The sequence below is a fragment of the Myxine glutinosa genome, chromosome 1, assembly GCF_964187855.1.
Source record: "Myxine glutinosa chromosome 1, kmMyxGlut1.1, whole genome shotgun sequence".
Taxonomy (NCBI): domain Eukaryota; kingdom Metazoa; phylum Chordata; class Myxini; order Myxiniformes; family Myxinidae; genus Myxine; species Myxine glutinosa.
Genome location: NC_136261.1, coordinates 151,138,947 through 151,162,411, shown reverse-complemented (window position 1 = coordinate 151,162,411; position 23,465 = coordinate 151,138,947). Strand labels below are relative to the sequence as shown.

The following is a 23,465-nucleotide window of genomic DNA, read 5'->3' as shown; positions in this document are numbered from 1 at the left end:
TCAAGCCATTGGAGCAGAGGAAGGATTTGATATCCGAAGCAATGATGGATTCCATGACTTTGCTGATAATTGGAAGCAGGCTGATTGGTCTGTAGTTGCAGGGATCTGTTTTTGCACCTTTGTTGTGTAAAGCACTAATGTTTGCTGATTTCCAATATGCTGGCAGATGACCTTGAGCAAAAGAGAAGGTGAAAAGAACAGAGAGAGGGTGAGATAGAGCGGCAGAGCAGGATTTTAGGACCCGTGGGCTGATGCCGTCTGGTCCAGTTGCAGAATCAGAGTCGAGGTTTGATAAAAACTTCTCCACCTTGTCAGGAGAGAAGGAAACAGAGTCCAGGAGCAGTTGGGTTCGACTGGGAAAGGTGGGAACAGAGAGAGATGGGTTTGGGACACAAGATTTTGAGACAAACACAGAGTTGAGGCATTCGGCTTTGTCGCGTGCGGTGTCAACTGTGTAGCCATTTGAGGTAAGGGAGGGGATGGAGGGGGAACAAACACCAGAAACGGATTTGACCAGACGCCACCAGGATTTGGAGGAAGGAGACAGGTTTGAGAGTTCAATCTTGAGTGTGGAGAGATAGTGCTTCTTGGCACACCTGAGGGTAGACACACACTTGTTTCGAGCTTGGTGGAAGGAACTGAGATTGCCTTCAGTTCGATTTGCCTTCCAAGAGGCAAAGGCAAGTTGTTTCAGGGCAACTGCCTCACCACAAGATTCAGTGTACCATGGACGGGAGGAAGGGTAAGACAACTGAAGACGAGATGGGATAAATCTGTGCATGAGAGAGAGCAGGTTGCTTTGGAAGAATTCCCAGGAAGAATTGATGTCAGAGGCAGTAGAGATGGGAGACCAGTCCAGGTGATTGATGGCTGCTTGGAGCCCATGCCAGTCGGCCTGAGTGAAATGCCAGACTCGTCGGCGCTGAGGAGACTCTCTGAGAATGGCCAGAGAGATGTCCACTTTAACAAGCACATGATCAGAAGAACCGATTGGAGCAGAAGAAGAGCAGCTAACATTTGCAGGGAAGTTAGTCATAACCAAGTCCAGAAGAGAAGATACTCCATTGACTGAGATCCGGGTCAGGAAATTTACAGATTGTGTCAGTCCCAATGAGTCGCAGAAGTCTTTGCTGAGGTGCCATGGCTGGTGAGAGATGAACCCACACCCAGCCAGCTGGCATGATGACAGTTGAAGTCGCCACATATGAGGAAGAGAGAGTTTGGATGTGTTGATAGAAGTTGGTCCATGTTGTCCGACAGCGAAATGTAAATGGAGTCATCACTGTTTAGACTTTAGAGGATGGTACAGAACACATATGAACAAAAGGTGGGAGCGGAGAGGAAGCCGTAGCCAGAGCTGCTCCTGGGGGTGGGTGGAGAGAGGGCAGTGCAGGGAGAGTGAGGAATAGAGTTTTTGATAAAGATAGCAACCCCACCACCAGAACGAGGCTCAGGTCTATCGTACCGGAGGAGGGAGTAACCAGGAAGAGATATTAAGGAATCAGGACATCTTGAAGGAGGAAGGCTTCTGTTAAGCAGATCAAGTCTGGATTGTCAGAAGCAACCTGAATGGAGAGATCAATCAGGTTTGAGCGAAGGCCCCGGATGTTTGAGGTCCATACCGTTAATGAGGAGAGAGGGGGAGAATCGGGTGCAGGACAGGGGAGGGGAGGGGTAGGGTCAGATGAAGGGTGAGAGTGGGAGGTAGGAAGAGCAGTTGACAGTGTGTCAGAGGTTATAGAAGAGTTACAAGAAAGGGAAGGATGAGGAAGACGAAAGGTTTGATGGTGATGGGATGAGGCACAGTGAGGGGTTGTTTGAGGGGGAGCAGAGGAAAGTAGAAGGTTGGGGAGGTGGAGGTATGAGATAGAAGGGAGACGAAGTGGGGAGGAGGCAGCTTTTTGAAGGAGGTGGGAGGAGGGAGAATTTGGGAGGGATGGTTGGGGGGGAGATTTGAAGGGGAGGGGTTGGGGGGGAGTTTTGAATGGGAGGGGCAAGGGGGGAGTTTATGAGGGGAAGGGCAAGGGGGGAGTTTAGGAGGGGATGGGCAAGGGGGGAGTTTAGGAGGGGAGGGGCAAGGGGGGAGATTTGGAGGGGAGGGGCAAGGGGGGAGATTTGGAGGGGAGGGGCAAGGGGGGAGTTTAGGAGGGGAGGGGCAAGGGGGGAGTTTAGGAGGGGAGGGGCAAGGGGGAGTTTAGGAGGGGAGGGGCAAGGGGGGTTTAGGAGGGGAGGAGCAAGGGGAGATATTTGGAGGGGAGGGGCAAGGGGGGAGATTTGGAGGGGAGGGACAAGGGGGGAGATTTGGAGGGGAGGGGCAAGGGGGGAGTTTAGGAGGGGAGGGGCAAGGGGGGAGTTTAGGAGGGGAGGAGCAAGGGGGAGATTTGGAGGGGAGGAGCAAGGGGGGAGTTTAGAAAGTGGATGATTAATGAAAGGTGAACATTTATAACAAATTGGGTTTGTTGTGATTTTCAAGTTAGAGATCTGTTTAAGAACGATGGAGGAGGGGTGGAATGAATGAGAATTTAGAGCATGTAGTGAGAAAGAATTATAAGAGACTGAATATTTTTTTGAAATGGAATGAGTTGAAGAGGAAATCGAAAGGAGCCTTTTAAATAGGAAGAAAAACAGCCTGTTGTAACATACGACTGAATAAAACATTCCAGGGGAAAGTTTAAACATATTTAAACAGAACCGTGAAGAACAATCTTATATTCACAAAAATACCAATGTGGAGAGGGAGCCTAGGCTAGAGGGATGACCACGAGCCCCTTGAACAGGGCAAAAGGTGCAAGGCAAGGGGATAATGGGGGCGGGGCGAGACAGCGCATGTGGGCAGAGGCAAAAGCACACGATGGGACAAAAGCACACGAGGAGAAAAGGAAATAAAAGTTTTTTCCTTTTTGTGCACATGTGCACATGTACAAGTTATACAAGCTCGTGTTGTTCACATGTACAAGCTCGTATTGTTCACATGTACAAGCTCGTTTTGTGCACATGTACAAGCACGTATTGTACACATGTACAAGCTCATATTGTGCACATGTACAAGCTCATATTGTTCACATGTACAAGCTCGTTTTGTGCACATGTACAAGCTCGCATTGTGCACATGTACAAGCTCGCATTGGGCACATGTACAAGCTCGCATTGTCCACATGTACAAGCTCGTTTTGTGCACATGTACAAGCTCGCATTGTCCACATGTACAAGCTCGTTTTGTGCACATGTACAAGCTCGTATTGTTCACATGTATTGCTCGTATTGTTCACAAGAAGCAATCAGAGATTGCAGACAGACCCTCGCCAGGATGTGTTATTGTTTGGTTTTGTCCTTTGGGTCCTCAGGGTCTTATGTGTCGTTTGGGTCCTCACAATCTTTTGGGTATTTTGGGTCTTCAGGGTCTTTGGGGTTGTCTGGGTCATTGATATATTTTGGGTCCTGTGGGTCTTTTGATTCCTCTGGGTCTTCCGGTCCTCTGAGTCTTCTTGGTCTTCAGGGTATTTAAGGGTGTTAGGGTTCTAAAGAATCTTAGAGGTCTTAAAGGGTCTTAGGGATATAAAGAGTCTGGAGTGTCTTTGGGTTCTGAGGGCTTTTGAGTGTTTTAGGGGTCTTCGGACTTTCAGAGGTCTTTCTGGTCTCAAAGGGTCTTGAGTTTGTAAAGGGTCTAAAGGGATTTGGGGTTCTAAAGGGTCTATCTATATAATAATAGCGTAAGGACTCGACTTTGTTATCCCTTTTACGCCGCACCCAGTGACCCGATGCCCACGGCACTAATGGATTTACGATCTACGAACCGCGCTCTTTGTTTATCACATACAGACATACTCGAAAAATATGAATTAACCGACGTTGGGGCCCAAAAGCATCCGATTAACTGCCGATACGACGCCATCTTACGACGCCATCGTATTGGCGTCTGCTGGGCGAAGGCGAAGCAAGCCGTCCGCTGAGTGGACAATCCCAGAGTGGTGCTATGCCGATTCCTATTACGAATCCATTCATTTGTCAAAAGTATATCGTAGCGTTGTCATTTATGTAGATTGCAATAAATACGTTGTTCATATACGCACTCCTCATTCTCATCTTTCTTCCTAACTCTTACTCGGACAAGTAAATCGCCTATGCCATCCATAATGGTACACTCTATCCATACACCACATCCTCCCTTCCGTGGATGTTCCACGGGTTTCGGCTAGTGTAATTAATAAACATACTCGTGTTCTTTGCGGACAAACAGACAAACGGGCCGAAAATGCAATGACCTCTCCTCAGGTAAAAAAGAGCGCGCCGTGACGTCATCACGAGAGAAGCAGACGTTGGTCACATGACCGCTGTGCGCACCATCAGTCGGGCACGGCGCCTGAGAAGCAAGGTGAAGTATATGGGCCATGTAGTGATATTTGACAAAAAAAAACAATTAGTTACTACTGACTGTTAATTGTGAGTTGAAATTCAAAGTCGATATGAACATTTCTAACATAAAACAACGCAACGCGGGCCGCGGTTGAATCATCCACTGGGCCTAGTAACATGGCGGCGTTCAGTGGTGACACAACGGTGCGGGTAACGTCAATTGTCATAATCCTTCTGGTCTTATTATACAGTTCAATGGTGTCCCCTGGCGATCACGTGATCCGTGACGTCAGTTTGATGTGGTTGTGCAGTCAAACGATTCCTAGGAGACTGTAGCTCGAAGCAGTCACCTTTACTGATATACCTGTGCTCAACAGAATCCGCTCGAGTACTTTTTGTGTTTTAATCCTGAGTAAGCCAAGATTTCTCTGAAATCTCGGACGGAAACAATCCTCGCGAGACCTTCTGATTGAACTTCCCACACAAGACAGGAAGAAGATTTGGCTTGCGTTGGTTTCTCTCTTGAGTTTTGTGTGTGTAGCGATCTGCAGCTCTGCATGCGCTGTTCAAATCAAAACAAAAGGATGTTTGTTGCTTGGTTCAGTGGCATCCAGATTCGCCGGACATGACAGAAACCTTTGCGTTGTGTGACCTCGCTCTGGGAGTCGCCAGTCGGCACGTGGTGACCGTGCAGCATCGCCTGGATGGTGGGAATGGACTGGAGGCTGTTGGGGGGGGAAGGGATAATTGGGACTTGTATGGAGGAAAATCATAATGCCGGGGTATATAGTTAGTGTGACGCTGTTATGATAGCGCTAATATTTAACGGTGTGACGTGCGGCTTCTGTTGATACTGTTGCTGCCGCCGTGACCGATATTGCCTTGGCTTGTGTGTTGTTGCTGCTATTGTTGTTGCTGCTATTGTTGTTGCTGCTATTGTTGTTGCCGCTATTGTTGTTGCCGCTATTGTTGTTGCCGCTATTGTTGCTGCCGCTATTGTTGCTGCTGCTGCTATTGTTGCTGCTGCTATTGTTGCTGCTGCTGCTATTGTTGCTGCTGCTGCTATTGTTGCTACTGCTGCTATTGTTGTTGCTACTGCTGCTATTGTTGTTGCTACTGCTGCTATTATTGTTGCTACTGCTGATGCTATTGTTGTTGCCGATGCTATTGTTGTTGCCGATGCTATTGTTGTTGCCGATGCTATTGTTGTTGCCGATGCTATTGTTGTTGCCGATGCTATTGTTGTTGCCGATGCTATTGTTGTTGCCTATGCTATTGTTGTTGCCGATGCTGTTGCCGATGCTGTTGCTACTGCTGTTGCTATTGTTGCCGATGCTGTTGCTACTGCTATTGTTGCTGCTGCTATTGTTGGTATGGTTGCTGCTGCTGTTTAATATAAATTTAATTAATTTAATAATTTAATAATAATTTATTTAATAATGATAATTAATAATTTTAATTAATAATAAAAATTAAAATTAATTAAAATTAATAATAATTTTATTCAATAATAATTTAAGTTTAATAATAATTTAATATAAATTAAAGCTGCTGCTGTTGCTACTGATGCTGTTGCTACTGTTGCTGCTGCTGCAATTTTGTTGCTGCTGTTTCTACTGCTGCTATTGCTGAATTTCATATCCAAAACTTCACATGTACTGCAGAAAAATGCACAATCGATGCTTATTGTTTGTGCAACTGTTAATGTTCTTCGATACAGTTCAGATTGGCCTAGATTTTATCATTGAATATTCCAAAAGCCATAAAAAAAACTCCGGTGGATGGGTGGGCAAGAAAGGGGGACATACCCAGATACGCCTGGACCTCCTCTCACAGAGATTCACTCCTTTGGCACTCATACCTCATGAGCCCGGTCATTTCACTCTAAAAAACAAACCAAGCTATTATTATATTGTTGCGGTTTTGTGTTTTTATAATAAAGGTTAATTTCCCCTCCTAGTTTAGTTGCACTACAACACGTAGTCTCGTTTAAAGCTCAGTTATTTCATAGTAAATGTAAGCGTAGACCTTTCCTGTGTTTAGTTTTGCGTTGAGTAGAATAATGATAATTAGGTCCTTTACGATGCTTCGATGCTTTTGGTGTTGGCGTGAAATACCACGAGGCAGGCCTGACCAAGTCGATCAAGGCCAAAGGAAGGCGAAGGAGGAGCCGACGGTAAGCACGAGCCGCCAATCAGGGCTCGAGGGGAGTGACTTACCACTACGGCAAAAGGCGGGGCTTGGAACATTCTATACGGGCCAGGGCGGGGCAATATAACCCTGTGCCCGGAGCCCCCACGGCAGTTATGAGAAGGGAGGCAGACGAGTTATCAGTCGGGGCCGAATACGTGAGTTCTGAGTTGGTACGAACGTTGGGATACGAACTTTGCCCTGCTCCCCGCGCTCCGCGCAGTTGTATTAATCGCGCTGTGAAAGACAGCCGTGCCGGGCCACAGACGCGCGTATATTACCTTCTGCCTGCCTTTGCCGAGATACGCGCCGCGAGGATTTTCCCGCCTGCCTTCGCCGGGATACGTGCGGTGACCGCCAGAGGGCCACGCCGGGTGAGCTGTTCCTGGAGGACCAAAGCCGGCGCGTGAACATTCTTCCTTCAACTCCCTGTGTGTGTGCGTGGGCCCATTGTCTGGGGAAATATGTGTTACGGATTCGTCACTTCCGTTGTTGTGGTTTTCATCCACTTGAAACATTTCTGGTTCCATGTATTATTATTTATTATTATTGTTGTTTGAGGGAAATAGCAATTATTATTGTCAAAAGGTAAAAAGTTTAATGTTTTAAATGAAACAGGAACCGGACGGCGACGAAGAGGAAGAGGAGAGAAAGAAGGCGGAGAGAGTGAGTCGGACAAGAAAGCCGAGTTGCTCCGAGTTCGGAAGCGAACGTTGTCGAACGGGAGTCACTAGCGAACTTTCGGGTTTCCCGGGAAAGGGATTCCAGCGACAGAGTTGTCATTGCTGTGACCGATCAACCTGCGTGTCAGGTTTTTGGCGGTGGATTCCGAAGATAATCATCGAAGGGCTGTGACATCTCGAGAACGTGCCGTCGGCCATTTTGACTCATGCGCTTTGCGCGTATAGCAAGGTTTCTTTGCTTCGTCAGCCATTTTCACCGCTTTCAGACGTATCTGGTGTGTGTGTGCACCGTGGCTTTTGACGATTAATTTGCGGTTCGCCGACTGTGAGCCGTGAAAGTCCATACCCGAGGGTGTGATCTCTCAGTCGCCTGGAGGGCACCTTTGGATTTCCCAGTCGCCTTGAGGGCGCCTTTGTGCAGCTTTGGCTGTATGACTGTACTTGCCATCCGAACGGGATTCTGGTCTCGATCGGACATCGTTCTGGCGATCGCTGGAGCGGATCGACTTTGGCTTGAAGCCGGGATCGACTTTGGGAAAGAGACATTGGGAATGTTCTTGTTTCACTCACTTGGAGCACAGTGAGTTATATATTACAAAACTGATGGTACCATCATAGGATATTGATTGTACTTTTGATTCATATTATTGTTGTACTGTTATTCTTGTGTGATCTTAATACAATATTTGTTTGTGAGTAACAATTGGGGTGGCTTCTCCATTGATCTTTGACATACAGAATAACACATTTTTCTGCCGTGACTCCTCTCGGGGCTCGGAGGTACACCGTGACCAGGGGGTCGGGGAGGAGCACGTAACATAAGTAAGACTGTTTAAGACTGCCCTGTGTCTCTTTCTCTTCTTCTACCATTGTACATTGTGTAAATAATAATTAAATCTGTTATTCCTTTCATTCGACTGCTTTTGTCTCTCCATCATTGGCTTAGCATGGTACGAATTAGATCTCTCTGATCGGGTTCCAATAGCAAGGTAACGTGGTACGCCATCCGCTCGGGTGTACTCAATTACGCGTGGCTCGTGCGAAACTCGATCCCCGCCTCCGTTGCGGCGTGGGTACTTAAGGTACGTGCAAAAATTGTCCCGAGACTCTTTCCCACGTCTGCCCGGAAGTGGTGACTCAGTCTCGCGGTTCGAAGACCCAAGGAGAAAAAGGGGCTTCATCTCCCCTTTGTAAGGGAACGGGCTTCGCAAAACCGCAACAATATGTTATATGTGCTCTTGTACAAGCCTTGACTTAGAAGACCAAATAATTTTAAAAAAACGGAATGTTGTTTCCCTGCTGAATGCTGTTTAGACCAGGAGGGTGTTGGGGGTGCAGGGGTAGGGGAGGGTTATTTATTTTCATATGAAAAGAGGGGTATATGCCACATCAATATTGGTAGGACTTGTAGGTAGTTTGCTTTTGGATAGGTGATGGAAATCTCCACCATCTATCTATAATTCCAGTAATCTCTGTCTGTCTGTCTGTACGTCTGTACGTTTGTCTGTGACCGCTGTTTCTCGACAACCACGGGTCCGATATACTTTAAACTTGCCAGGTATATTGCTGGGGACCCGAGGATGTGCCTTTTCAAGGTTTCATATTAATCGGACAATTACTTACCGAGCTATGTCCAAAAAACGATTCAACCAATCAGAGAGCAGCGAGCTATCGCGTGTGCCGAACGTGGCGGACACACTCTGCCTCGGATGGCACATTTGAGAGCGTATTCATTTATTTCCCGTCGGCAAACTATGTTGGCGCTATGTTGGCGTTAAACGATGTTTTAAAACTAATAAAAACCCCGGGGGGATTGTCACTGTACTCGCAAGCCGTTCGCCGTTCGCTTTGGCGTTGCGAATGAACCAAAACATTTCATGCACCAAACCATTTCATGTAAAGCGTTCGCCGTTCGCTTTGGCGTTGCGAATGGACCAAAACATTTCATGGACCAAACCATTTCATGTAAATAGAGGGGGGGATATAATTTTAGATATAGATATAGTACGGGCATGCCCTAGTCTATCTATAATTCCAGTAATCTCTGTACGTCTGTACGTTTGTTTGTTTGTCTGTGACCGCTGTTTCTCGACAACTACCGGTCCGATATACTTGAAACTTGCCAGGTATATTGCTGGGGACCCGAGGATGTGCCTTTTCAAGGTTTCATATTAATCGGACAATTACTTACCGAGCTATGTCCAAAAAACGATTCAACCAATCAGAGAGCAGCGAACGATCGCGTGTGCCGAACGTGGAGGACACACTCTGCCTCGGACGGCACATTTGAGAGCGTATTCATTTATTTCACGTTTGCAAACTATGTTGGCGTTAAACTATGTTTTAAAACTAATAAAACCGAATTTGCGATTCATTCGCTTTCCTGCGCGTTTGTGCACGCGATGGCGATTTCTTTACCAAACTCCGGAAGCCGTTCGCTTTGGACCAAACCATTGCATGTAAATAGAGGGGGGGGATTGTCACCGTACTCGCAAGCCGTTCGCTTTGGACCAAACCATTTCATGTAAATAGAGGGGGGGGATATAATTTTAGATATAGATATAGTACGGGCAATGCCCTAGTTGCAATTAATTGGTATTTCACCCCACCATTAGTTTCAATGCCCCAAGGCAATGTTCTGGGCCCAGTCCTATTCCTGATTTTCATTAACAATCTCTCCGACTCTCTGGAAAATCCTCTATCAATTTGCTGACGACCCCAACCTCTGCCATGACATCCCTCATCCTTCAGTAAGACAGGCTTCAGCCTCTTCCCTGTCTTCCAGATCTTGACAAAGTGACAAGCTCGTCAAACGAATATGTCCTCCAATCCTGACAAATCTCACTATCTCTCTCCAAAGAGTTTGTCTGGCAACCTCCCCCACCCTATGTGACACAGCAGCCCACTTCCTAGATGGAGGTTTGAGCATATGCATTGTCCTGAGAGTGAATAAGTCTTCCGGAGACTGCTGTGCCATGTATTTCTTGACCACTCACCTTGCGCTGTACAGGACAATGGAATAAAAGTTTCTGATAGTGCAGTGATGCCCCAGAAAGTAAACAAGCAAAGCTGTATCTTGTGACATGTTCTGCTCGTAAATGTCGATAAACAATCATTTATACTTCATGCTGCTCCGACCTGGTCTGGCTAAGAAATACTGTTGTGCCCCTTGTTGCATGGGTCCATTGCTGCAATATGATAGCTACGATATTGTGTGTGTGCATAGAGTTGCCCACATCTCTACTGCGGAAGCTTATGCCACTGCTGGATGCCTTTCACCTGGAAAGGCTGGAGAACACTTTTTTAAGGAGAGGTGAGTTCGTAAGAAAATTCTGAATTTGATCTGATATTTGCATCGACTTATTTCCAGAAATGCATCAGGTACTTAAATGGGCTGGCATAATAGCTTTGAGGTACCTTGCCTATAGCTACCTGGTGTAGATTAACTTCTCTGCCTGATGAGCAACCGTCAACCTGGTGATTTACAGGCAGCACGTTGTATCAATCAATGAACATACAGTCTATCGGGAGAGTACATTAAGGTGTTTAACCTTTCTGCTAGCAATTACTTATGCAATGTTATACATACGATGGTCGGTACCTTTCAAAAAGAGTAGGCCATTGCTTGCCAATACCTTGGCCAATTTGTTTTTCACTGCTTAAAATGTCCTTGCCAAATTTGTATCACCAACTTTGCCAGCAATTACTGGAGCTTAATAATGGAGATGCAGTTTTTTTTGCCAGGTGTGTCTACCGAATCAGTATGGAAGGACCATTGGACTAAACTGGTTGGCTGGAATTCTGAGGAGTGTGAGGTAGGATTTACTTCTCCTAAAAACAAAAGTTTTTGATGTCTTTGCTTTTCAGATTTTGAATTCTAATGAGCAAAAAAACAGCTCATTCCTTCTAACTAAAGTATACTGCGAGGGATTAAAGGGAGTTTCACCTCCACGCAAAATGGTATCCATAATGTCTTTTACCTTGTACAGCAACTTGATTTCCAACAAGACAAACATTTAACAATGCAGAGCTCATCAGGTATTTGTTTCAGCGACCCCTTCACACATCAGGGCATGCTATATTTAAGTACACCGCTCGAGGGTGCCATAACAAAGCTTTTATGCATACAGACACACGTACATTGACACACATACCCATTACAACGGCTTCTCCCGTTCCTTCGGGAGTCATTGGAGCTAAATGTCTTCAAACACGGATGAATCGAAACATCACCTGGGATGTTTCCAATACCTCTGTGGTCTCTCCCTAGCTATTCTCTGTTCTACTTTTACAGGCCTCTCCCCCACTCTAGAGGTGATGTTGCTCTCCCCCACTCTAGAGGTGCTATATGTCAATAACTCCATTGTCCTCACTAACCCCATCCAAGCCCTCTGGAATGCCTATGGCTGTGTATACCTCTCTGCATCCACCTAATGTTTGTCTGGTATACCATCGACTCGATGATGATGACTCTATGTATACCTCTATTTTCTCAAACATGGATCAACTCGTAATAAGCCATCCCAACTGTCTGTTTCTCATCTATGGCGACTTCAACTTCCACCTTTCTAGCCTGCCGGGTGTTGGCATGGCAACAACCAGCCATGGTATTGCAGCAAAGGCGTTCTGCGACTCCATGGATTTGACCCTATCGGTAAATTTCACCGACTGGTTTCCCAACCCTGCCCAAACTTCTCAACCTACTGGGACGCCATCCCTCCTGGACCTTGTAATGACAAACTTTCCATCCAATCTCTGTTCCTCCTCTGCTCTCATGGGCTCTTCTGATAATTTCCTTGTCAAGGGAATATCTCTCTGGTTATTGTAAAGTGCAATGTCACCAATACAGGTTATGGTTGTTTGCATAGGCCATCTGGCAAGGACTTTAATCTGCCCTGTCTCAAAACTATTGGACCACCATCTTCACATCATCTGATAATGATTTCATATTTGAATACTTTCACAAAAGTCTACTTTGTCTTATGCACCAGTTAATCCCATTCCACCTGTGACTTCTCAATCCATCCTCTCGACCAGGTACTCTGATTCCTGTAGGGAGGAAGTTGCAGTCAAGCAGTTTGCTTTCTCAACTTGGAAAGCTAATCTGACTGAGGTTAACTTTTGTTCATTCCGTAAGGCTTGCAAACAAGCGTGCGTCCATCTTGAGGCAAGCCAGAACACATCATCATGCACATCTCAAGGCGAAACTCTCAAACCAGTTCCCTTCCTTCAAGTCATGGTGGCACCTTGTGAAGTCGATGCTCACTCTCCATCCCGCAATCTCACCTCAAATGGAAGTACTGAGGCAGAATATATTGTTGTGGATATGAGGACTGTATATTTTTTGATTGTGTGCTGTACTATTGTGATTATTGTTTATTCTGTGCCTCCTGCCTCCGGAGCTGTGTAAAGACCAAAAGGGCGTCCCATAGTCCACAAGCATACACGTCAGCCAAGTAATAGAATATACCTGTCGATAGTTATCTCTTATTCTGTGTTTTAGGATAAGGCTGTGTCTCCCATTAATTGAAAGTACTCCATTGCACCAGTGAAAGAGAATAGATCCCCTTTCCTTCCCATCCCCAAAATCTCCATCCAATATTACATCCCCTCTCGTCATTGCCGAGCCTCGATTGCCCATATTACCTCCCCTCCAATAACCGCCATTGACCACGAGGCTCGAGTCAGGGAAGAAAGGCGTGTCTCCACCTCGTCATAGAGGGGGAGGAGTGAACCAGCCCCGCTCGACCAACCATGAGCCAGGGGTTTGGCTACAGAGGGCGGAGGAAGAGCGGTCGGGGAGGTTCGCAAAGGTTGAGGGGCGGGGGCCTATATAACCCAAGGCAGGGGTGTGGCCAAAGGAGATGAGTTTTTACCGGCAGACACAAGGGAGCCCAAGCCGTGGAGAGGACCAGAGGGAGATGCGTTTTTACAGAGGAGAGCACTGAGCAGAAGACAGAAAGGCCTGGAGTTGGACTTTGAGTTGGTCTGAGTTGGTTGGGAGTCGGTCGTCAAGTGCAGAGTGGTGAAGAGTCAGTCAGTAGAGGTGGTGGTCAAGTGGTTGCGTTGGTTGCGGTGAGGAGTCGGTGGTAAAGAGTGAGGGACCAAGAAAGAGAGAGAAAGAGTCCTGAAGCAAGAGAGGAAGTTGTTGGACTGGGTGGGACTAAGGAAGGAGAGAGAACCCGTCACACCAATCCCCCAAGCTCCGCGTTGGCTCCACCAAGCTCTGCGTTGGCTCCACCAAGCGTTCAGCTCCACCAAGCTCCGCGTTGGCTCCACCAAGCTCCGCGTTGGCTCCACCAAGCGTTCACCTCCAGCCATCCACCTCCTGCAATTCCCCGTGTGAGTCGTCTTTTGTTTGTTCTGTCCTGGGTTAATTAAGTCTGTATAAGCTAGTATTTTCCCTGTGTCACCTGCGTCTTATGTGCTTGTAAATAAACGTGATTGCTTTCTTTTTGCTTGTGTGTAAATAGCCAATAAATTCAGTCGTATTTCCAAACCTTTCTTTGCCTTCTTTTTCCTCTTTGCATTCGTCGCCTTTGTCTTTTCCCCATTGGGCAGCTACGGTGCGATACGGCCAAAGTCTGGGTGAATCGGGTGAGTTTTGTTAGGTCGCGGTCTTACACCACCGCTCGGTCTATAACATCTAACCGCGATCTATAACAATTGGTGTCTGGGAGTGAGATTCGAGGCCCGACCAAATTTTTTAAAAAAAAACGAATAGAGGAAAAAAAAAAATTTGGTCAAAATTTGGAGCGGCCGAAATTTGTTTTGTTTTACAAAACCTGAATTTTGAAATCGCGCCATGGCTGTTCAAGGCGACGGGATGCCGGTGGGAGAGATAGACGGGGTAGAATCGACCCAGGACTTAGGAAAAAAAATGGTGGAGGAGAGTAAAGAAGGTGTGGTTGAGGGTGTATCAGGTGCACAAAATGGCGTCCTCACGCATGTGGGTGTAGCGGCACCAAATTTTGCCGCGCCCTTTGTACCAACGGTGGAAGACATGCAATTAATTATGGCTGAAATGGAAGCCCATTTGAAGCGGAACAGTGAGCGATTGTTAAACAAATTGGGAAACCAAATGGAAGCAATAACGAACAAATTGGGAAACCAAATGGAAGCAATAACGAACAAATTGGGAAACCAAATTGAAGAAATAACGAACGGAATGAGGGCCGATAGGGAGGAAAGGGAGCAGAGGGACAGAGACCGCAAGTTGGGCGAAAGGGTCCCAGGGGTGCACGAGGAGGTAACGCGAGTCGAAAAGCGCTGGTTGAGCGAAGCGGAGGAAAGCACGGGTACAATGACGGGGGTAGAAATCGCGACCCGGGGCTGCGACCGATGAGGTAGAGGGAATTTTATTAAAGCCAACGGTCGTCGTGGTGAGTACAGAAAAAGCGGAAGTGGGCATTGAAATTGAAGAGATGACGGAGGTAGCCCGGGAATTGCAGGGAGAAATGGATAATGTACAAAGTCTGTGTTCAAATCATGATGAGATGCTCACTAACCAAATAAAAAGTTTGCAGGTGGCAAAGGAGGTGCGGAGACAAGGTACGGAGGTGAGTGGCAATGTATATGATGTGAGGAAAGCTTCAGTCGGCTTGGGGATTGGTTTGGATCCGGGTGTTCGTGAAAGGCCGTTGGTGAAGTGTGCGACAGGTCTGGTGTGCGAAAGAGGAGGTGTGCGAGAAAGTCCGACTCTGGGGTGTGTGAGGAAAAAGTGTGTGCCAAGGAGTGAGGGTGCTGGCGAGAGTGAGTCGGTCGTAGCGCGTGTGCGAGGGAGCACATGGAAGCGCGGTGTGGTAAGTGTTACAGAGGGTGTGACGGGAGAGTGTGCGCAGGAGTGTGCGCGAGAAAGGTGTGTGACGGACAGGTGCATGAGGAAAGAGTGCGCTGTCAGAAGTAAGGAAGAGTGTCCACCTGTGGTGAGTGTTACAGAGGGTGTAACGGGAGAGTGTGCGCGAGAAAGGTGTGTGACGGACAGGTGCATGGGGAAAGAGTGTGCTGTCAAGAGTAAGGGTGAGTGCGCTGGCAAGAATGGAGGTGAGAGTATTGAGAGTGACAAGGAGAGTGAGTTGGTTGTGACAGGTGAGCGAGGATGTACACCTGGGATGGAAGGATGCACACCTGGAATGGTAGAGCGTGAGTGGGAATGCACGCTGGAGTTGGTGGTGAGGCACGTGGTTGGGTGTGCGAATGAGGGCACACCTGTGATTGTCACAGAGGAGGTGACCGAGGAGGGGGCGCGAAGCGGTGTATTGGTGAGGTGTGCGAGCAACGAATGTGTGCCAAAGTGTTCGGTGGTCAGGTGTGTGACCAAGGCTGTGAGTGGAATGGGTGTACCTGGGTGTGTAAGGAAAGGTACGAGGAGCATGGGCACGGCTGGATGTGTGAGCAAGGAACGGGCTGCGGGGTGTAAGCGTCCAGGTGAAGCATCGACGTTAGACGGGGTAGAGTTTAGAACGACTTATAGCCGAATCGGGCCCTCGGTGCGTGCCGGGCTTCGCGTGCCGCGAGAACCAGCGGGGATCCGAACCACGGCGGTTTCGAAAGAACTGCCGTGCGCGATCCACGCTGGGCCTCGCGTGGAACGGCCGCGTCCGGGCTCCACTAGACGGAGCGGGCCGCCCGATAGGAAGGGTCGTCATGGCGACCACTTTCTATTGAGACGTGCCGGCAGGTCGAGATCGGGACATTGGATGGCTCCACGCCGAGGTGGTGCGTGGGATCTCGGCCCGGGTAAGCCCCCATCCCTGCCACGAATGCGGGACGTATCCAGCCGCTGGCACAAAAGAACCCGCGTTCATGGCTCGGCTGTACGAAGCCGAGCTTTCGAAGGAAATTGGCGCACCGAGAGGATGTAATAAGTAGACGGGTGATGGTGATAGTGATAGTGATTTAAAACGAAATTTAGAAAAGTGAATAGAATTGGCAGTAAATGGAAAATTTTTGAATTGTTGGATTTGGACGAGCGAAATTGGTAGTGAGAGACCCCCGATGTGGTGGGATGGCAAATCCACCATCCCTCACAGGTGGGGGCAAAGGAGCAATAGATTATGGGGTGTATGGCAGTGAAAACTAGCCCGGGTGGGTTAGGTTATATTGATAGGGCTCTAGAAGATGACATTAGGTGACGATAAGGGTAGTTAGTGACTGATACCTGTAGTGGGGACGCAGGTAGCTTAGTGTGGATTATAATGACGTGGGAGCGCAATAGTTTAAAGGGACGACTGGGAAGCGCAAGTTTCAGAGGGGAGTAGTTAGCTGAGATGATGCCGTGTGTGTGAGGATTGGACAGGTGAGAATGGAACAGGTGTGATTGCACAGGTGTGCAACTGACAGGTGAATGGAGCAGTGTATGAGGAAGTAGTGGTGATTGCGTGTTGTGTTGACCAAATGGTCCAGGAAGAGGAGGAGGGTGCAGGTGGCACCAGGTAGGATTGCACAGGTGTGCAACGACAGGTGAATGAAAGACAGGTGTATGGAATAAATGGTATGGAGTATTGGAATGGATGGTCGTGGAGTGAGTATGGTGGAAATTGTGGAGTGGAGTGGATGGTGCGAAGGTGTGAATGGGGGAAGAGTGGACCCCCATCACGGATACCCGGGGCGGGTAGTGCAAGTGTTAGGTAGAGGGTATAGGTAAATTGTGGTTGGATATTGGCATCTGTGGTGCAGGTGAAAGAATGGTATTTGGATGGGTGCATTAGTGTTGTGGAAATGGCTGGGCGTGTAGCCTGTTAGTGTGTGTAGTTGGTTTGGGCACTCCACCACTGTAAGGATGTCGGCCAGGCCAGGTGAGGCCGCAGGTGGGCTCTGGGAGCCGGTAGTAGTTGTGTGAATGGGGCCCGAGGATCCGGAGGACGGACCCGGGTAGCCCAGTGCCAGAGGGCACCATGGGGTGACAGAGCCAGGAGAGGGGCTGCCCCCAGTTAGATAGGTTAGGGTGAGGAGCTAGGTAAGCTCGGGTGGCAACTACAGTGGTGGAGGTGTGCAGGTGGGTAGACCTGTTGGGAGAGCTACACGTCGCGGCCCAGAAATTGTGCGAGGGCACCGGGAGATGAATCGGGGGAGTGAGACCCCAAATTGAAGAGCACCACAGTTTGGCCAATGGGAATTGGTTTTTTAGAACCCATAGTGTAAGAGGGCCAATGGTTTGGCAGGAGAAAGACCCCGGGTAGTGTAAAGTGTGTTAAAGTCATTTAGGAAATAGTTAGGATGAAGGATCTCCTCGCACCATCTGCATCCACTCACCTGAGGTGACAGGTACTCCACACCATGCCATGTTTTGATTATTTTTTATGATGCAAATGTTTGGATTGTGAGACGCATCATGACGTGGGTGTGACATTGTGCTTTGATGTTCCATCTCTGCCTCCTTATGAGGATTGATGATGAATTGATGATGGCAAATTTTTGAAGTAGAGGGATTGTGGAGACGAATTTGATATAGGGGAAATATGGGGAAGACGTGACAGTAGTGACGAATTTGGTAATGTGTAGATTTTGTACATATGGGGTAAGGGCAAGGGTGGGCTAGGTAACAGGGGGGTGACGTACGGTAGGGACGAGCTTTCTCACTTCGCCCTCCGTACGCATTTCGCCTTGCATTGCCTTTTTGACGTGTACCCTTGTGACCTTACCCCTCGCTCAATTGTCTTTCTTTTGTCTCCCACATGAGGACCTGAGCGCCGTTGGGCGCCGAGGGGAGCGTGCGTGGGTCGGCCATTGTGCGCCCGAAATTCCCAGAACCAGCTGTCTGCATCGATGCACCACATTATGGACCACATGCCTGTGGCCGAGCACCACTTATGGACCCCATGGGTTGGGGCATGGCCCCTCTGCTGGAACCGGCCATGAGGGCCCGAAATCTTGCTGGCGGACCTTGGCCACAGGGCACCGATGCCCCCCAGGTGAACCACACTAGTCGGCCCTGTGGGCCATAAATAAAATAAATAAGAAGGACACATTGGGCACACTTTATTGCAAATAGGCCGCCAGTAAGCAAAGCAAAAGAGAATGACAACATCTGGAAGACAAATAATAATAACCAGCAGAGGGAGCCGAAGAGCAAGAGATCACCTGCAGGGTTAGGGGTTGTTGGTTTATTTTTATGGAACACTGATGAACTATGGTGACTGCACCGATTGGTGCTTGGGTGTGTATTGGTGCGTTATTGGGTGCGTTCATGGTGCGTCGATGCAGAGCAGACTGTCTCCCCCCAGAAAGAACAATTACAGGTCCTGGGTTAGTTTTGTAAATAAAAATAGCGTCAGTGTAAATAATGCTTCCCACCGTCAGTGTATAGTTTGAAGACCATTCCGCAATTCGGTTAACTGTGGGCGTAAGTCTGTTAGGCAGGGTGCAATGGAGCAGCGGGACACATTTATTTATGTTTTAAAACTGTCGCACTCAGGGTCAGGTTAAAAGTAGAGGGAACTACACCTACGTGTCACACTAAATAAAAGTTGTAGGCCCGGGAAGTGCCTAAGAGGAGGAGGGTGCAGTGTTGTGGATATGAGGACTGTATATTTTTTGATTGTGTGCTGTACTATTGTGATTATTGTTTATTCTGTGCCTCCTGCCTCCGGAGCTGTGTAAAGACCAAAAGGGCGTCCCATAGTCCACAAGCATACACGTCAGCCAAGTAATAGAATATACCTGTCGATAGTTATCTCTTATTCTGTGTTTTAGGATAAGGCTGTGTCTCCCATTAATTGAAAGTACTCCATTGCACCAGTGAAAGAGAATAGATCCCCTTTCCTTCCCATCCCCAAAATCTCCATCCAATATTACATCCCCTCTCGTCATTGCCGAGCCTCGATTGCCCATATTACCTCCCCTCCAATAACCGCCATTGACCACGAGGCTCGAGTCAGGGAAGAAAGGCGTGTCTCCACCTCGTCATAGAGGGGGAGGAGTGAACCAGCCCCGCTCGACCAACCATGAGCCAGGGGTTTGGCTACAGAGGGCGGAGGAAGAGCGGTCGGGGAGGTTCGCAAAGGTTGAGGGGCGGGGGCCTATATAACCCAAGGCAGGGGTGTGGCCAAAGGAGATGAGTTTTTACCGGCAGACACAAGGGAGCCCAAGCCGTGGAGAGGACCAGAGGGAGATGCGTTTTTACAGAGGAGAGCACTGAGCAGAAGACAGAAAGGCCTGGAGTTGGACTTTGAGTTGGTCTGAGTTGGTTGGGAGTCGGTCGTCAAGTGCAGAGTGGTGAAGAGTCAGTCAGTAGAGGTGGTGGTCAAGTGGTTGCGTTGGTTGCGGTGATGAGTCGGTGGTAAAGAGTGAGGGACCAAGAAAGAGAGAGAAAGAGTCCTGAAGCAAGAGAGGAAGTTGTTGGACTGGGTGGGACTAAGGAAGGAGAGAGAACCCGTCACACCAATCCCCCAAGCTCCACGTTGGCTCCACCAAGCTCCGCGTTGGCTCCACCAAGCGTTCAGCTCCACCAAGCTCCGCGTTGGCTCCACCAAGCTCCGCGTTGGCTCCACCAAGCTCCGCGTTGGCTCCACCAAGCGTTCACCTCCAGCCATCCACCTCCTGCAATTCCCCGTGTGAGTCGTCTTTTGTTTGTTCTGTCCTGGGTTAATTAAGTCTGTATAAGCTAGTATTTTCCCTGTGTCACCTGCGTCTTATGTGCTTGTAAATAAACGTGATTGCTTTCTTTTTGCTTGTGTGTAAATAGCCAATAAATTCAGTCGTATTTCCAAACCTTTCTTTGCCTTCTTTTTCCTCTTTGCATTCGTCGCCTTTGTCTTTTCCCCATTGGGCAGCTACGGTGCGATACGGCCAAAGTCTGGGTGAATCGGGTGAGTTTTGTTAGGTCGCGGTCTTACACCACCGCTCGGTCTATAACATCTAACCGCGATCTATAACAATATCAACTCTGTGCTTTCCTCGAAATCTCATGTACCAAACCCATCCTGTTCTGTCCCAATCTCGCCCCAAGGTACCCACTGTCTACTGGACTCTGTGTTATTTACACCTGAGAAGGAAAAGGAAGTTCTGTCCAACCTTGACCTTGCTTTGGCAATAGACCCATATGGCATCTTTGCCCATGTTTTAAAATCTTGCTTTGCCATTTTTGCTCCCCCTCTATCTGCCCTCTTAAGTTTGTCCTTCTCCTTAAGCTAACTCCCTCTCCATGGAAATCGGCAAACATCACTCCCATCCATAAGAAGGGTGTAAAAACAGAACCTGCCAACTATATAGACTAGTTCCTACTCTGGTATAAGTCGACTAGCAATTCAAGTAGTAGGCATTCTTTGCCAAAATCTGGCAACCACTTTTTCTAAAGGATTTTGACCTGCTGAATCCGACGATCCCAGTTGCCAGACTCTCCGACCTCTTTTTTTTCATGTCCAAAATGGCCGATTTTGAGATTCTTCTCAGGGTACTGATGTGTTCGTGCTCCTACTGGCTCATTATGAGAACCTGCACCGTGACAGACTATGTGGGACTGAGAAGTAGCCAAAGTATGTACCTATTCATGGAATCTGGACTAAGTTCACACTATCTTACCTTCACATCACACCCAGCAGAATTTTTGGCTTTCATGCCTTAACAGGCTGTGACAACACTGTCTTATCTATATGGGCAAGGAAAGAAGACTGCATGGAGAACATTTCTTGAGAGTCATGACCTACTTGCAACCTTAGAGAAGGTGATATTGACCAGGGCACAATCGAAGTGACTGAGTACTCAGTGAGTAGTTCCTCTCAAGATGTACAGCAGTTGTGCTGCAGAGACTTGTGATGGCCTCTGTGTAGTGCTTTTTGAAAAGTGTAGGGCAACTGGCCTTTTGCACCCAACAAGCGACGCAGCAAAACCGCATATACATCGGATTAACTACCAGACGATGGTATGGAGACAAGCCATTGAGGGGGACTCTAAATCTCCCATCCCCTCTCAGATATGGATGGATTGAAGTTGAGGGCAAGTTGCAGCCCAACTTCATGACACTGAAGCCACTCGTGCAAGGCTGCATAACGAGAAAGGCTGGTGCCCCAGCATCACGTCTATCTCCTGGAGTCTGTGCAATCTAAAGCTCTCAAAATTATTGGACTCTCCCGTGATGATGCCGAAGCACAAGGTCTGTTGTAGGCTTGGGCGATTCTTAAAATTTGAGAATTGATTCAGACTCCGACCAGCTGTCTCGATTCCAAAAGGAATCAATTCCGATTATTTAACTAAATTGAATCAATTCGTCCTTGTCACACACCCAACCTGCTCAACTAGTTTCGTCTGAATCATTATATTTTTGCCGCACAGAGAAAAAGCTAATGCCGTGGTCTGTCTCTGCCCCACTCTGAAATACGGAAATGCTCCTGGGGGGGGGGGGGGGGGGGGGAAATGAAGTTAAAGTTGCTTCAAATTAATTCAAGCCTCTGGGAAAATTGTAATTTTTTTCATTTGGATAAAAAATTGAACCTGGTTTATCCGGGTGGTGTATAAGGCAACAGACCACTCCTCAATCGCTCCCCAGCAATATCTTTGCTGTTAAGAAATATGATGATTTTCGAATTTCACAACACTCTATACAGATATAATAGACGAATGCTGTCTGTCGGATCCCAGAAGGAAAAGTCTGACACTCATGCACACAGTTGGCAAGTACATGTCTGCTAATTTTCTTCACAACTTGAACAAACTAGACACAGAAAAACGGACTTGTCTTTGTCTGTTTGTAAAGAATGACAGGAGAAGCTTTTGATATAATTTGCTGAACCAATGAACAGATTCTCAGCATACGAATTGAAATGAGGGATAGTAGGAATTAACTTCAGGGACTTGGAACTTTTACAGGCAGGTAATTCTCTCTGTATAATTTATGTTTGATTCCCGGTTCCGATGGAGGGAATCGATTCTAATCAGGTAATCGATTATTTCGCCCAAGCCTAGTCTGTTGCTCTCACATCACATGCAGGTCAGTGGTGCACCAGTCCAATTTTTTTGGCCCACATTATTCGCTTGAATGCTATGTTTTATCAACCGAAAATTGGCAAAAGTATCCTAAATAGCCAGAAGCAAAGTAGCGCTGGCATTTCAAGTGTTAGCACATCGTCGGAGCACAAGCTCGTATACCTTTGCCAACTTTGAGTTGTTTTTTTTATTTGAATTTTGAGCCAGAAAGCTTTGAATTTTTGCAGATGCTTGAAGGCCTGATTTGCTCTGTTTGAATACCCATTAATCCTTTTCTATTGCCATATTTTTTTATTTGTCCCTAGAACTAATTGCCCAGAAACAACCTGCTGCTAATTAATTATGTATTCACTTTCCTATTGAATGTAAATAATGTAAATGGCATATCTTGCAGGTAATAGTTTTTCTTTTGTATTTTAGAGCAATAATGGCTGTTGGCGACAGAGATACATGGAGGCATTTTTTCACAACGCACTCTATAATCCCAATCATCAGCACCACTTGTTATCTATCACCAAAGAATCCTTTCTTACTGCATTCCTTACGGCTTCTTGTTACATCAACAGTCTTATTCTCCGTCATGATCTCTCCGTAGTGGCTCGTTTAACCTCAATCAGCCAAGGCGAATTTGTGCTTGCCCGCCTCACAACATGTGTCCGAAGAGTGCAATTCCGCCACCTAAGATGTGGTGAGGTGCAGTTTTCTCCAGATCTCCATTGCCTCCTGAAAGCCCTGGCATACAATGGGATTCTTCAAGAAGTGTCAATAGCCCAATGTCCAAATGCCAACCCCTCCCTACTCCAGGCAATTTTCACAGCTTGCGGGTGTGGCTTTAAAGAAACGACTACACCAGAGCCTGTTGAGGATTCTGGCGGAATTTTTGTGGAAGACTCTGATTCAAACTCTGAAACAACACCTGCGGAAGGGAAGTCATGGTCAGAGGTTGTAGATTGCAACAGCTCAAATACTGATGCATTTGGTGACCTATTTGACTTTGTTTTTACTCAAACAGTTACTCAAGAGACAGTTCCATCAGAAGAGTATGCTTCACGCTTGCTCTATTGTCTGGGTCTCAGTACAGCAGGAGAGGAGTTCAACCAGCCAAACGGCTGTCACTTTAAGTGTCACCGTGATAGTGGAAAATTAGCTTTTGAGATTCCTGAGCTGAAGTTGAGCCATGTGTCCATTTTGGAGCTGAGTCATGTGGGATTTACTGATGAAACGTGTCACCTCCTGGAGATGGTGCTTCTTCGGTGGTTTTCCCTCGAGTCTCTCATCTTGACTTACAATGGTAAGATTCCTCCTGTTCAATAGGAG

At 47.5% G+C, this 23,465-nt stretch overlaps 1 protein-coding gene across 3 annotated transcripts in view; it reads left to right on the top strand.

Moving 5' to 3' along the window:
• Window positions 1-4,638: 4,638 nt before the first annotated feature.
• The window catches only part of LRRC41 (leucine rich repeat containing 41), a 49,605-nt gene continuing 30,778 nt past the window's right edge, over window positions 4,639-23,465 (top strand). The window contains exons 1-4 of one of the 3 annotated variants that reach the window (XM_068119963.2): window positions 4,639-5,060; window positions 10,453-10,539; window positions 10,971-11,041; window positions 22,569-23,439. In XM_068119963.2, coding sequence (XP_067976064.2) covers window positions 4,979-5,060; window positions 10,453-10,539; window positions 10,971-11,041; window positions 22,569-23,439 — 1,111 coding nt within the window. In that variant the 5' untranslated portion in view covers window positions 4,639-4,978. Of the gene's footprint in view, window positions 5,061-10,452; window positions 10,540-10,957; window positions 11,042-22,568; window positions 23,440-23,465 lie in introns of all 3 variants that reach the window. The other 2 variants (XM_068119972.2, XM_078778225.1) reach the window with 2 other exon arrangements.